The sequence below is a fragment of the Hyperolius riggenbachi genome, chromosome 9 (genome assembly GCF_040937935.1).
Source record: "Hyperolius riggenbachi isolate aHypRig1 chromosome 9, aHypRig1.pri, whole genome shotgun sequence".
NCBI lineage: Eukaryota > Metazoa > Chordata > Amphibia > Anura > Hyperoliidae > Hyperolius > Hyperolius riggenbachi.
This window is the reverse complement of record NC_090654.1, coordinates 1,717,560-1,733,541: the sequence shown is the minus strand read 5'-3', so window position 1 is coordinate 1,733,541 and position 15,982 is coordinate 1,717,560. Positions and strand designations below refer to the sequence as shown.

General features: G+C 48.6%; 1 protein-coding gene across 2 annotated transcripts in view; it reads left to right on the top strand.

The window, feature by feature from the left end:
- MEI1 (meiotic double-stranded break formation protein 1) overlaps window positions 1-15,982 on the top strand; it is a 501,764-nt gene that overhangs the window by 290,311 nt on the left and 195,471 nt on the right. For both annotated transcript variants that reach the window (XM_068254993.1, XM_068254992.1), the window contains 2 exons: window positions 9,289-9,454; window positions 15,648-15,792. In XM_068254993.1, coding sequence (XP_068111094.1) covers window positions 9,289-9,454; window positions 15,648-15,792 — 311 coding nt within the window. The remainder of the gene's footprint in view (window positions 1-9,288; window positions 9,455-15,647; window positions 15,793-15,982) is intronic.

Genomic DNA, 15,982 nt, shown 5'->3' with positions numbered 1-15,982 from the left:
AGTTTAATGGCGCTGCTTTGCGTGCGGGACTTTGCGCGCAATCTAAACTTATCTAAACTTATCATGCCTAAACTTATCATGCCTAAACTTATCATGCCTAAACTGAGTTTAGGCATGATAAAAATGGTTATCACGCCTAAAGTCTTTAACTGGGTTATCACCGCTTTGTGAATCGAGCCCATAGGGCTCGATTCACAAAGCGGTGCTAACCCAGTTAGAGACTTTAGGCATGATAACCATTGCACCACTCTGGTGAAAAGCCAGTTTAGGTGTGATAAGTTTAGGCATGATAAGTTTAGGTGTGATAAGTTTAGGCATGCTAAGTTTAGATAAGTTTAGATCGCTTGCAAAGTCCCGCACGCAAAGCAGAGCCATTAAACTTTATACGAAGTACACCAGTCTTTGCTAGCGTAAAACTTTTGATCAGCTGTGCACTGCGGTGCTAACGCAGTTGGCGCTTGAACTTATCACACCTAAACTTATCACACCTAAACTTATCATGCCTAAACTTATCACACCTAAACTTATCACACCTAAACTTATCATGCCTAAACAGAGTTTAGGCGTGATAAAGGGCTTTTCACCACGGTGCTAACTGTTAGCACCGCTTTGTGAATCAAGCCCATAGGGCCTGATTCACAAAGCGGTGCTAACAGTTAGCACCCTGGTGAAAAACCCTTTATCATGCCTAAACTCAGTTTAGGCATGATAAGTTTAGGTGTGATAAGTTTAGGTGTGATAAGTTTAGGCATGATAAGTTTAGGTGTGATAAGTTTAGGTGTGATAAGTTTAAGCGCCAACTGCGTTAGCACCGCAGTGCACAGCTGATCAAAAGTTTTACGCTAGCAAAGACTGGTGCACTTCGTATAAAGTTTAATGGCGCTGCTTTGCGTGCAGGACTTTGCAAGCGATCTAAACTTATCTAAACTTAGCATGCCTAAACTTATCACACCTAAACTTATCATGCCTAAACTTATCACACCTAAACTGGCTTTTCACCAGAGTGGTGCAATGGTTATCATGCCTAAAGTCTCTAACTGGGTTAGCACCGCTTTGTGAATCGAGCCCAAAGAGGGAAATGGTCTGTAGGCGGAGTCTGTAGGCTCCGGATCTGATGATGGGAATCAGGATGGCAGATGTCCCAGGTGCAGTGAGTTCTCCTTCCTCTCTGCAGAGTTATAGGGTGTCCTGAACAGAGGCATGAGACATGTTAGAGGGAAATTGTTTGTAGGCTCCGGGTCTGATGATGGGAATCCCTCAGATATTCCCGGTGAAGTGAGTTCTCCTCTCTCTCCGCAGAGTTATGGGATGTCCTGCATAGAGGCATGAGACACATAGAGGGAAATGGTCTGTAGGCGGAGTCTGTAGTCTCCGGATCTGATGATGGGAATCCCTCAGATGTTCCCTGTGAAGTGAGTTCTCCTCTCTCCCTGCAGAGTTACGGGATGTCCTGCATAGAGGCATGAGACACGTAGAGGGAAATGGTCTGTAGGTGGAGTTTGTAGTCTATCCCTCAGATGTCCCCGGTGAAGTGAGTTCTCCTCTCTCTCTCTGCAGAGTTATGGGATGTCCTGCATAGAGGCATGAGACACGTAGAGGGAAATGGTCTGTAGGCGGAGTCTGTAGGCTCCGGGTCTGATGATAGGAATCCCTCAGATGTTCCCGGTGAAGTGAGTTCTCCTCTCTCCCCGCAGAGTTACGGGATGTCCTGCATAGAGGCATGAGACACGTAGAGGGAAATGGTCTGTAGGCGGAGTCTCTAGTCTCCGGGTCTGATGATGGGAATCCCTCAGATGTTCCCGGTGAAGTGAGTTCTCCTCTCTCTCTCCGCAGAGTTATGGGATGTCCTGCATAGAGGCATGAGACACATAGAGAGAAATGGTCTGTAGGCGGAGTCTGTAGGCTCCGGGACTGATGATGGGAATCCCTCAGATGTTCCCTGTGAAGTGAGTTCTCTCTCTCCGCAGAGTTATGGGATGTCCTGCATAGAGGCATGAGACTCATAGGGCTCGATTCACAAAGCGGTGCTAACCCAGTTAGCATGCCTAAAAGACTTTAGGCATGATAACCATTGCACCATGCTGGTGAAAAGCCAGTTTAGGCGTGATAAGTTTAGGTGTGATAAGTTTAGGTGTGATAAGTTTAGGCATGCTAAGTTTAGATAAGTTTAGATCGCTTGCAAAGTCCCGCACGCAAAGCAGCGCCATTAAACTTTATACAAAGTGCACCAGTCTTTGCTAGCGTAAAACTTTTGATCAGCTGTGCACTGCGGTGCTAACGCAGTTGGCGCTTAAACTTAGCATGCCTAAACTTATCACACCTAAACTTATCACACCTAAACTTATCATGCCTAAACTGAGTTTAGGCATGATAAAGGGCTTTTCACCAGGGTGCTAACTGTTAGCACCGCTTTGTGAATCGAGCCCATAGAGGGAAATGGTCTGTAGGCGGAGTCTGTAGGCTCCGGGACTGATGATGGGAATCCCTCAGATGTTCCCTGTGAAGTGAGTTCTCTCTCTCCGCAGAGTTATGGGATGTCCTGCATAGAGGCATGAGACACGTAGAGGGAAATGGTCTGTAGGTGGAGTCTGTAGGCTCCGGGTCTGATGATGGGAATCCCTCAGATGTTCCAGGTGAAGTGAGTTCTCCTCTCTCTCCGCAGAGTTATGGGATGTCCTGCATAGAGGCATGAGACACGTAGAGGGAAATGGTCTGTAGGTGGAGTCTGTAGGCTCCAGGTCTGATGATAGGAATCCCTCAGATGTTCCCTGTGAAGTGAGTTCTCCTCTCTCTCCGCAGAGTTATGGGATGTCCTGCATAGAGGCATGAGATACGTAGAGGGAAATGGTCTGTAGGCGGAGTCTGTAGGCTCCGGGTCTGATGATGGGAATCTCTCAGATGTTCCCTGTGAAGTGAGTTCTCCTCTCTCTCCACAGAGTTATGGGATGTCCTGCATAGAGGCATGAGACACGTAGAGGGAAATGGTCTGTAGGCGGAGTCTGTAGGCTCCGGGTCTGATGATGGGAATCCCTCAGATGTTCCCGGTGAAGTGAGTTCTCCTCTCTCTCCGCAGAGTTACGGGATGTCCTGCATAGAGGCATGAGACACGTAGAGGGAAATGGTCTGTAGGCGGAGTCTGTAGACTCCAGTCTGATGATGGGAATCCCTCAGATGTTCCCGGTGAAGTGAGTTCTCCTCTCTCTCCGCAGAGTTATGGGATGTCCTGCATAGAGGCATGAGACACGTAGAGGGAAATGGTCTGTAGGTGGAGTCTGTAGTCTCCAGTCTGATGATGGGAATCCCTCAGATATTCCCGGTGAAGTGAGTTCTCCTCTCTCCGCAGAGTTATGGGATGTCCTGCATAGAGGCATGAGACACGTAGAGGGAAATGGTCTGTAGGCGGAGTCTGTAGGCTCCGGGTCTGATGATGGGAATCCCTCAGATGTTCCCGGTGAAGTGAGTTCTCCTCTCTCTCCCCGCAGAATTATGGGATGTCCTGCATTGAGGCATGAGACACGTAGAGGGAAATGGTCTGTAGGTGGAGTCTGTAGTCTCCAGTCTGATGATGGGAATCCCTCAGATGTTCCCGGTGAAGTGAGTTCTCCTCTCTCCCTGCAGAGTTATGGGATGTCCTGCATAGAGGCATGAGACACGTAGAGGGAAATGGTCTGTAGGCGGAGTCTGTAGTCTCCGGGTCTGATGATAGGATTCCCTCAGATGTTCCAGGTGCAGTGAGTTCTCCTCTCTCTGCAGAGTTATGGGATGTTCTGCATAGAGGCATGAGACACATAGAGGGAAATGGTCTGTAGGCGGAGTCTGTAGGCTCCGGGTCTGATGATGGGAATCCCTCAGATGTTCCCGGTGAAGTGAGTTCTCCTCTCTCTCCCTGCAGAGTTATGGGATGTCCTGCATAGAGGCATGAGACACGTAGAGGGAAATGGTCTGTAGGCGGAGTCTGTAGGCTCCGGATCTGATGATAGGATTCCCTCAGATGTTCCCTGTGAAGTGAGTTCTCCTCTCTCCCTGCAGAATTATGGGATGTCCTGCATTGAGGCATGAGACACATAGAGGGAAATGGTCTGTAGGCGGAGTCTGTAGTCTCCAGTCTGATGATGGGAATCCCTCAGATATTCTCGGTGAAGTGAGTTCTCCTCTCTCCCTGCAGAGTTACGGGATGTCCTGCATAGAGGCATGAGACACGTAGAGGGAAATGGTTTGTAGGTGGAGTCTGTAGTCTCCAGTCTGATGATGGGAATCCCTCAGATGTTCCCGGTGAAGTGAGTTCTCCTCTCTCCCTGCAGAGTTATGGGATGTCCTGCATAGAGGCATGAGACACGTAGAGGGAAATGGTCTGTAGGTGGAGTCTGTAGTCTCCAGTCTGATGATGGGAATCCATCAGATATTCCCGGTGAAGTGAGTTCTCCTCTCTCTCCGCAGAGTTATGGGATGTCCTGCATAGAGGCATGAGACACATAGAGGGAAATGGTCTGTAGGCGGAGTCTGTAGGCTCCGGATCTGATGATGGGAATCAGGATGGCAGATGTCCCAGGTGCAGTGAGTTCTCCTTCCTCTCTGCAGAGTTATAGGGTGTCCTGAACAGAGGCATGAGACATGTTAGAGGGAAATTGTTTGTAGGCTCCGGGTCTGATGATGGGAATCCCTCAGATATTCCCGGTGAAGTGAGTCCTCCTCTCTCTCCGCAGAGTTATGGGATGTCCTGCATAGAGGCATGAGACACATAGAGGGAAATGGTCTGTAGGCGGAGTCTGTAGTCTCCGGATCTGATGATGGGAATCCCTCAGATGTTCCCTGTGAAGTGAGTTCTCCTCTCTCCCTGCAGAGTTACGGGATGTCCTGCATAGAGGCATGAGACACGTAGAGGGAAATGGTCTGTAGGTGGAGTTTGTAGTCTATCCCTCAGATGTCCCCGGTGAAGTGAGTTCTCCTCTCTCTCTCTGCAGAGTTATGGGATGTCCTGCATAGAGGCATGAGACACGTAGAGGGAAATGGTCTGTAGGCGGAGTCTGTAGGCTCCGGGTCTGATGATAGGAATCCCTCAGATGTTCCCGGTGAAGTGAGTTCTCCTCTCTCCCCGCAGAGTTACGGGATGTCCTGCATAGAGGCATGAGACACGTAGAGGGAAATGGTCTGTAGGCGGAGTCTCTAGTCTCCGGGTCTGATGATGGGAATCCCTCAGATGTTCCCGGTGAAGTGAGTTCTCCTCTCTCTCTCCGCAGAGTTATGGGATGTCCTGCATAGAGGCATGAGACACGTAGAGGGAAATGGTCTGTAGGCGGAGTCTTTAGTCTCCAGTCTGATGATGGGAATCCCTCAGATATTCCCGGTGAAGTGAGTTCTCCTCTCTCTCCGCAGAGTTATGGGATGTCCTGCATAGAGGCATGAGACTCATAGAGGGAAATGGTCTGTAGGCGGAGTCTGTAGGCTCCGGGACTGATGATGGGAATCCCTCAGATGTTCCCTGTGAAGTGAGTTCTCTCTCTCCGCAGAGTTATGGGATGTCCTGCATAGAGGCATGAGACACGTAGAGGGAAATGGTCTGTAGGTGGAGTCTGTAGGCTCCGGGTCTGATGATGGGAATCCCTCAGATGTTCCAGGTGAAGTGAGTTCTCCTCTCTCTCCGCAGAGTTATGGGATGTCCTGCATAGAGGCATGAGACACGAAGAGGGAAATGGTCTGTAGGTGGAGTCTGTAGGCTCCAGGTCTGATGATAGGAATCCCTCAGATGTTCCCTGTGAAGTGAGTTCTCCTCTCTCTCCGCAGAGTTACGGGATGTCCTGCATAGAGGCATGAGACACGTAGAGGGAAATGGTCTGTAGGCGGAGTCTGTAGACTCCAGTCTGATGATGGGAATCCCTCAGATGTTCCCGGTGAAGTGAGTTCTCCTCTCTCTCCGCAGAGTTATGGGATGTCCTGCATAGAGGCATGAGACACGTAGAGGGAAATGGTCTGTAGGTGGAGTCTGTAGTCTCCAGTCTGATGATGGGAATCCCTCAGATATTCCCGGTGAAGTGAGTTCTCCTCTCTCCGCAGAGTTATGGGATGTCCTGCATAGAGGCATGAGACACGTAGAGGGAAATGGTCTGTAGGCGGAGTCTGTAGGCTCCGGGTCTGATGATGGGAATCCCTCAGATGTTCCCGGTGAAGTGAGTTCTCCTCTCTCTCCCCGCAGAATTATGGGATGTCCTGCATTGAGGCATGAGACACGTAGAGGGAAATGGTCTGTAGGTGGAGTCTGTAGTCTCCAGTCTGATGATGGGAATCCCTCAGATGTTCCCGGTGAAGTGAGTTCTCCTCTCTCCCTGCAGAGTTATGGGATGTCCTGCATAGAGGCATGAGACACGTAGAGGGAAATGGTCTGTAGGCGGAGTCTGTAGTCTCCGGGTCTGATGATAGGATTCCCTCAGATGTTTCAGGTGCAGTGAGTTCTCCTCTCTCTGCAGAGTTATGGGATGTTCTGCATAGAGGCATGAGACACATAGAGGGAAATGGTCTGTAGGCGGAGTCTGTAGGCTCCGGGTCTGATGATGGGAATCCCTCAGATGTTCCCGGTGAAGTGAGTTCTCCTCTCTCTCCCTGCAGAGTTATGGGATGTCCTGCATAGAGGCATGAGACACGTAGAGGGAAATGGTCTGTAGGCGGAGTCTGTAGGCTCCGGATCTGATGATAGGATTCCCTCAGATGTTCCCTGTGAAGTGAGTTCTCCTCTCTCCCTGCAGAATTATGGGATGTCCTGCATTGAGGCATGAGACACATAGAGGGAAATGGTCTGTAGGCGGAGTCTGTAGTCTCCAGTCTGATGATGGGAATCCCTCAGATATTCTCGGTGAAGTGAGTTCTCCTCTCTCCCTGCAGAGTTACGGGATGTCCTGCATAGAGGCATGAGACACGTAGAGGGAAATGGTTTGTAGGTGGAGTCTGTAGTCTTCAGTCTGATGATGGGAATCCCTCAGATGTTCCCGGTGAAGTGAGTTCTCCTCTCTCCCTGCAGAGTTATGGGATGTCCTGCATAGAGGCATGAGACACGTAGAGGGAAATGGTCTGTAGGTGGAGTCTGTAGTCTCCAGTCTGATGATGGGAATCCATCAGATATTCCCGGTGAAGTGAGTTCTCCTCTCTCTCCGCAGAGTTATGGGATGTCCTGCATAGAGGCATGAGACACATAGAGGGAAATGGTCTGTAGGCGGAGTCTGTAGGCTCCGGATCTGATGATGGGAATCAGGATGGCAGATGTCCCAGGTGCAGTGAGTTCTCCTTCCTCTCTGCAGAGTTATAGGGTGTCCTGAACAGAGGCATGAGACATGTTAGAGGGAAATTGTTTGTAGGCTCCGGGTCTGATGATGGGAATCCCTCAGATATTCCCGGTGAAGTGAGTCCTCCTCTCTCTCCGCAGAGTTATGGGATGTCCTGCATAGAGGCATGAGACACATAGAGGGAAATGGTCTGTAGGCGGAGTCTGTAGTCTCCGGATCTGATGATGGGAATCCCTCAGATGTTCCCTGTGAAGTGAGTTCTCCTCTCTCCCTGCAGAGTTACGGGATGTCCTGCATAGAGGCATGAGACACGTAGAGGGAAATGGTCTGTAGGTGGAGTTTGTAGTCTATCCCTCAGATGTCCCCGGTGAAGTGAGTTCTCCTCTCTCTCTCTGCAGAGTTATGGGATGTCCTGCATAGAGGCATGAGACACGTAGAGGGAAATGGTCTGTAGGCGGAGTCTGTAGACTCCAGTCTGATGATGGGAATCCCTCAGATGTTCCCGGTGAAGTGAGTTCTCCTCTCTCTCCGCAGAGTTATGGGATGTCCTGCATAGAGGCATGAGACACGTAGAGGGAAATGGTCTGTAGGTGGAGTCTGTAGTCTCCAGTCTGATGATGGGAATCCCTCAGATATTCCCGGTGAAGTGAGTTCTCCTCTCTCCGCAGAGTTATGGGATGTCCTGCATAGAGGCATGAGACACGTAGAGGGAAATGGTCTGTAGGCGGAGTCTGTAGGCTCCGGGTCTGATGATGGGAATCCCTCAGATGTTCCCGGTGAAGTGAGTTCTCCTCTCTCTCCCCGCAGAATTATGGGATGTCCTGCATTGAGGCATGAGACACGTAGAGGGAAATGGTCTGTAGGTGGAGTCTGTAGTCTCCAGTCTGATGATGGGAATCCCTCAGATGTTCCCGGTGAAGTGAGTTCTCCTCTCTCCCTGCAGAGTTATGGGATGTCCTGCATAGAGGCATGAGACACGTAGAGGGAAATGGTCTGTAGGCGGAGTCTGTAGTCTCCGGGTCTGATGATGGGAATCCCTCAGATGTTCCCGGTGAAGTGAGTTCTCCTCTCTCCCTGCAGAGTTATGGGATGCCCTGCATAGAGGCATAAGACACATAGAGGGAAATGGTCTGTAGGCGGAGTCTGTAGGCTTCGGGTCTGATGATGGGAATCCCTCAGATGTTCCCTGTGAAGTGAGTTCTCCTCTCTCTCCGCAGAGTTACGGGATGTCCTGCATAGAGGCATGAGACACGTAGAGGGAAATGGTCTGTAGGCGGAGTCTGTAGGCTCCGGGTCTGATGATGGGAATCCCTCAGATGTTCCCTGTGAAGTGAGTTCTCCTCTCTCTCCGCAGAGTTACGGGATGTTCTGCATAGAGGCATGAGACACGTAGAGGGAAATGGTCTGTAGGTGGAGTCTGTAGTCTCCGGGTCTGATGATGGGAATCCCTCAGATGTTCCCGGTGAAGTGAGTTCTCCTCTCTCTCCGCAGAGTTATGGGATGTCCTGCATTGAGGCATGAGACACATAGAGGGAAATGGTCTGTAGGCGGAGTCTGTAGTCTCCAGTCTGATGATGGGAATCCCTCAGATGCTCCCGGTGAAGTGAGTTCTCCTCTCTCCCTGCAGAGTTATGGGATGTCCTGCATAGAGGCATGAGACACGTAGAGGGAAATGGTCTGTAGGTGGAGTCTGTAGTCTCCGGGTCTGATGATGGGAATCCCTCAGATGTTCCCGGTGAAGTGAGTTCTCCTCTCTCTCCGCAGAGTTATGGGATGTCCTGCATAGAGGAATAAGACACATAGCGGGAAATGGTCTGTAGGCTCCGGATCTGATGATGGGAATCAGGATGGCTGATGTCCCAGGTGCAGTGAGTTCTCCTTCCTCTCCGCAGAGTTATAGGGTGTCCTGAACAGAGGCATGAGACATGTTAGAGGGAAATTGTTTGTAGGCTCCGGGTCTGATGATGGGAATCCCTCAGATGTTCCAGGTGAAGTGAGTTCTCCTCTTTCTCCGCAGAGTTACGGGATGTCCTGCATAGAGGCATGAGACACATGGAGGGAAATGTCTCAGAGAGCCTGTCTGTGTTGCTGGAGTCACCAGACACTTGTGCCACGGAAGACCTGAGATGCCACCAACAGGCTCTGATTGTCATGTCTTGTGTGGCCTACATGATGGAAGACAGGTAAAGACTTTCTTACATTCTCACTGGAGCATGCTGGGAGATTATTCTGCTATTAATCAGCAAAGAAAGGCATTACTTTGCTTTGCTTTGATAAATAGTGTATTTGGATCATCTGGAAGGCATTTTCATGTACCAGTGTTGATTGTTCCCTTGTTATGAACCAAAGCTACACGTAATCTGTGAGAAGTAGACGGTCCTTTTATTTGGTTGAAGACGCATTGACAATGCTCTGATTCTTCATCAGGTAGAATACATAGAAAGATCAGATTGTTAGAAGAGAATTCTCTCTCAGAAGCATTGGTTGGGCCCTTTCTTCTCAGGACCTGGTTGGGCCCTTTCTTCCCAGGACCTGGTTGGGCCCTTTCTTCCCAGGACCTGCTTGGGCCCTTTCTTCCCAGGACCTGGTTGGGCCCTTTCTTCCTAGGACCTGGTTGGGCCCTTTCTTCTCAGGACCTGGTTGGGCCCTTTCTTCCCAGGTCCTGGTTGGGCCCTTTCTTCCCAGGACCTGGTTGGGCCCTTTCTTCCCAGGACCTGGTTGGGCCCTTTCTTCTCAGGACCTGTTTGGGCCCTTTCTTCTCAGGACCCGCCTTTATCCAGTAGAACAACACAAATGGTTTATGATTCAGCCAGAGTTTTGTAGAACAGAGCTGCCACGCCCCCCTTTTCCATGCAAGGCCTTGCTTCGTCCAATAGGATTACACTGCAGAGTCATGTGACAGTCATGTGATATGGCCTCTTTAGTCAGAGCTCCTTTATCGCCAGTATGAATACAGAAGGAATACAGCTTCAGCAATACAATTGTATCCAGGGATTGTTAGCAAGGACCATTTCAATTATGCAGTAAAATAACACAGTGCATTTTATTTTAGCAAGGTATTTATCTACAAAAAGCATTAAAAGCCTCCATTTTAGTCAATGCCTGGCTTTATCCAGCAGGGCTTCACAGAAGACGTTTAGTAGAAGAATTTGTAGAACATACACACTGCATGCAGATAGTGCCCCAGGAGGCACGAGCGCTACCCACTGTCCCCCCACACTGCCTGTGCACATGGTGGGAGGTTCTGGGGCACGAGCGCTACCCACTGTCCCCCCACACTGCCTGTGCACATGGTGGGAGGTTCTGGGGCACGAGCACTACCCACTGTCCCCCCACACTGCCTGTGCACATGGTGGGAGGTTCTGGGGCACGAGCACTACACACTGTCCCCCCACACTGCCTGTGCACATGGTGGGAGGTTCTGGGGCACGAGCACTACCCACTGTCCCCCCACACTGCCTGTGCACATGGTGGGAGGTTCTGGGGCACGAGCACTACCCACTGTCCCCCCACACTGCCTGTGCACATGGTGGGAGGTTCTGGGGCACGAGCGCTACCCACTGTCCCCCCACACTGCCTGTGCACATGGTGGGAGGTTATCTGCAGAGATACAGGCCACAGAAGCCATATTTACTTCACCCACCACCATTCCCTAATGCCTCTTTATCATGACTGGTGGCTTTATGGACCAGCAGGAATTGTGAGGGTAACCCTAACCACCTAACCCCTCTCACCTTACTTACACTGTGATGGTCTATATCCCTGCTACACATCTGGTGATGTGTGTCCATCCATAGACTCACTCCTGTCACTCAGGTGTACAAATCTGCGGATATACAGGGGTTGGACAGAATAATGAAAACACCTTGAAAATGAACAAAATATATTTTAATATGGTGTAGGTCCACCTTTTGCAGCAAATACATCCTCAATTTTCAGAGGAATTGATTCATACAGATTGTGAATTGTTTCCAAAGGAATTTTAGCCCATTCTTCAGTTAAAACACCCTCCAGTTCTTTTAGAGACGATGGCGGCGGAAATCGACTTCTTACTTGAATCTCTAATAACGACCATAAATGCTCAATAATGTTGAGGTCTGGGGATTGTGGAGGCCAGATGAGATACTCAACTTCATTAGAATTGTCCTGTTGTCATTCTTTAACAATTCTAGCTGTATGGATTGGGGCATTATCATCTTGAAAGATGGCATTCCCCTCCGGAAACAGTTCTTGAGCCATAGGATGAACTTGGTCGCCCACAATTCCTAAATAGTCTCGGCTGTTAATTCTTCCATGAAGGGAAATCATTGGCCTGGCGGATTTCCAAGAAATAGCTCCCCAGATCATCCCAGAACCCCCGCCATGTTTTACGGTTGGGAGAAGGCAGTCTGGATGAAATGATTCTTTCGGCTGTCTCCAAACGTACTCTCGGCCGGAGGTCGGAAATAAGGTAAACGATGATTCGTCAGAGAAAATGACATTTTTCCACTGCTTGAGGGACCAGTTCTGGTGGTTTGTACACCACTCTAAATGCTTTGAAACATTTGTCATTGAGAGCAGAGGTTTTCTAATTGCAGTTCTTCCGTGGAATCCAGATTTATGCAGCTCCCGGCGAACAGTTTTTGTGGAAACTGGGTTCTGTAGGTGTTCATTCAGCTCTGCAGTGATTTTAGGAGCCGTGGTCTTGCGAGCTTTTCTAACAATTGGATTTAGAGTCCAACGGTCTCTCTCAGACAACTTTGACTTTCGTCCACAACTGTGCTTTGCTGAGGACGTTTTTCCTTCTCTTGCAAAGGCAGTCATTACTTTTGAGACAGTACCCCTTGAAATGCCAAACATTCGGGCAGTTTCTGTTACAGTATCGCCTGCCATACGAGCACCAACAATTTGGCCTCTTTGAAAGTCTGAGAGATCTGCCATTTTTATAAATTACTAGCCGACCCGCGTCGTAGCATACGCTGCATCTTCTATCTATCTAATAGAGTACGTGCCTCAACCTTGAAGCAAGAAGAATAAAGGTGGGTACACACATCAGATAAAAGTCTTTGGAAAATGAAAGATCACAGACCAATGTTACCCCCTTCCATGTAATATGAGAGCCATACCTACACAGTCTATTCTATGGAGCTGAACTCCCCATCAGACAGAAATCTTTGCAAGATGCTGCACACACAGATGCTGTACACATGCAACAGATCAGTATCTGCAAAAGATCAGTTCCTGCAAAATGCATTCATAGTCTATATCTGCAGATCTCATACACACCTTGTTTAACGGAGAATCATCTGCAGATCAGATCAACCAGGATGGATCTTTGGATCTGCAGATGATTGTGTGATCTGCAGATGAATGTCCGTCAAACAAGGTGTGTATTATGCTGAGAATACATGGTACGTTTTCTACAGTGTAATCGAGCTGCTGGCTCCATTCCCGCTCGTCCCCGCGGGCGCCCGGATCGATTCCTGCTCGTCCCCGCGAGCACTTTCTTATTTTCCACTCGTTTCTTCTTTTGTCCTGCCCACCGGTATCGAGCACAGAATCGATCCGGCGGGGTATCGGGCACGTCGGAAATTATCAATCGAGCCATCAGCGGCTCGATTACATGGTAGAAAACATACCGTGTATGCCCAGCATGAGATCTGCAGATATCATAGACTATAAATGCATTTTGCAGAAACTGATTTTTTGCAGGAACAGATCTTTTGCAGATACTGATCTGTTGCATGTGTACAGCATCTTTGTGTGCAGCATCTTGCAAAAATGTTTTATCTGATGGGGAGTTCAGCTCAATAGAATAGACTGTGTAGGTATGGCTCTCATACTACATGGAAGGGGGTAACATTGGTCTGTGATCTTTCATTTTCCAAAGACATTTATCTGATGTGTGTCCCCACCTTGAGGCTTTCCATTAGAAAATGTATGCGTGCTCAAACACCAAGTTTAACCCTAGCAAGTCTGGCTTTCCAAATCTGGCCTAATTTGCTATTCATGAGGCAATGCTCATGCAAATATGCATTTGCTTTCGCATGCCAAACTATGCAGGGTCAAAAAACTATACAATGAATTTTCGATGCTGGTCAAAAATGCAAATATTTCTGAAGATTTTCGTGAAAATTTGCAAAAAAAACGAAAACGGGATTTTCGATGCGAAAATGACTTAGGCGAAAATTCGCAAGCAACACTGCTACATGCTACATTAGCACTATCCAGGAGCGCCACGGGGAGGCTTCCCAATACCCCCTTTTTATACAACCTGGGAGAACCATGGGGTCCCAGGTAGTGTTGGGCGAACAGTGTTCGCCACTGTTCGGGTTCTGCAGAACATCACCCTGTTCGGGTGATGTTCGAGTTCGGCCGAACACCTGATGGTGTTCGGCCAAACCGTTCGGCCACATGGCCGAACTAAGAGCGCATGGCCGAACGTTCCCCGAACGTTCGGCTAGCGCTGTGATTGGCCGAACGGGTCACGTGGTTCGGACCCGAACGCGCTCTGATTGGCCGAACTGTCACGTGGTTCGGGTAAATAAATACCCGAACCACGTCATATCTCCGCCATTTGTCTGTGGGTTTAGCTTTGGGTAGGAAGGCAGGGTAGTTCGCGCTCCAGCCACGCTAGCCAGGGTCCCCCCAGTCATTGTGTCGCTGCTGGGAATAGTAGTACACCACTCGCTCAGCCACACTATATAGCATTGTGTTTACTGCCACTCTGTGTACCTCGCTCAGCCACACTATATAGCATTCTGTTTACTGCCACTCTGTGTCTGCTGGGAATAGTAGTACACCACTCGCTCAGCCACACTATATAGCATTCTGTTTACTGCCACTCTGTGTACCTCGCTCAGCCACACTATATAGCATTCTGTTTACTGCCACTCTGTGTCTGCTGGGAATAGTAGTACACCGCTCGCTCAGCCACACTATATAGCATTCTGTTTACTGCCACTCTGTGTACCTCGCTCAGCCACACTATATAGCATTCTATTTACTGCCACTCTGTGTCTGCTGGGAATAGTAGTACACCGCTCGCTCAGCCACACTATATAGCATTCTGTTTACTGCCACTCTGTGTCCGCTGTGGTTCCCAGGCAGTGAGAGAGCCTGGGACCCCGCGGTCCCCCCGGTTGTATAAAAAGGGGGCATTAGGAATCCTCCTCGTGGCGCTCCTAGATAGTGCTAATGTAGCATGTAGCAGTGTTGCTTGCGAATTTTCGCCTAAGTCATTTTCGCATCAAAAATCCCGTTTTCGTTTTTGGCGAATTTTCACGAAAATCTTCAGAAATATTTGCATTTTCGACCAGCATCGAAAATTCATTGTATGTGGATGCTTATGCCCTTATGCGGAAAAATGTCCACAATAATCCGCATGGAAATTCAGTTTATGCGGACGTTTATACGGAAAAATGTCCGCAATAATGCGCAAGAAACTTCTCTGAATGCGGACGCTAATGCCCTTATGCGGAAAATGTCTGCAATAATACGCAAGTAACGCGAAAATGACTGGCATTAGGTGAAAATTAACGCAAAAAAATTAGATGGAAAATTTGCCTGTCAAAACGAAATTAGGTGAAAATTCGGTAAAAATGTGTCCAAATAAATTCTTGCATTTTCGCTCATCACTGGCATGTAGCAGGGCGACCGCTTTGCTGTATTGGTTTTTTGACTCTGCCTAGTTTGGCATGCAAAAGCAAATTTGCGTGAGCATTGCCTCATGAATAGCCAATTAGGCCAGATTTGCAAAGCCAGACTTGCTAGGGTAGGCCTCTTTTCCACGGACAGTTGATAGGCAATAAAATGCCTCTCAAACACTTACAACTGCTTACTGCTGCCTGGTAACAGCTCGCTGCTGCCTGGTAACTGCTTGTTGCTGCCTGGTAACTGCTTGTTGCTGCCTGGTATCTGCTCACTGCTGCCTGGTTACTGCTTGCTGCTGCCTGGTAACTGCTTGCTGCTGCCTGGTATCTGCTCACTGCTGCCTGGTAACTGCTTGCTGCTGCCTGATAACTGCTCACTGCTGCCTGGTAACTGCTTGCTGAGCACACAGCTCAACAGTCCGTAGAAAAGAGGCCTTAAACTTGGTGTTTGAGCACGCATAAATTTTCTCATGCAAAGTACTTCTTCTTCTTGCTCGAAGGTTGAGGCACTTACTCTATTATATATATAGATAACCAACTTTTGTTTAAATATCTGTAAAAAACAATTATTTTAATTAAACATATCAAATAACAAAAATAATAAACCAAAAAATGTTAACATATGTCAAGTTTTGATTGCTTAAAACATGTTCAAAGATTATGATGCCAAAATGTTTCCATTATTTTGTCCATCCCCTGTATATCAGAGGCTTTCTTACTGAAGCAGTGTGTGACTTCTTCACAGATTTATACCAGAGACAGATCTATACTGGCCAATCCAAGCGTTTCTTCATTGTCAGGATCAAGGCGAGTGTGTTTCCCCGCCTGTGGTGACAGCTGCTCTTTATCTGCTGGCGTGTTGTCAGGATACCTGTGAGGAGCTGAACATGGTGAGTGATTCTAGAATGATAATTAGCGAGAAATCCTCATAGAGCCCAATTCATTAGCCAGGAATAATCCCCCATCATGCTCTAGCAATAGGCAGGGGCCTGTGTGTAACAGGCATAATCGTTATTCATTCGTCTCCAATGGAAAGCATTGCAGCTAAAATGTACATGTCTGTAATTGACACAGTAATAA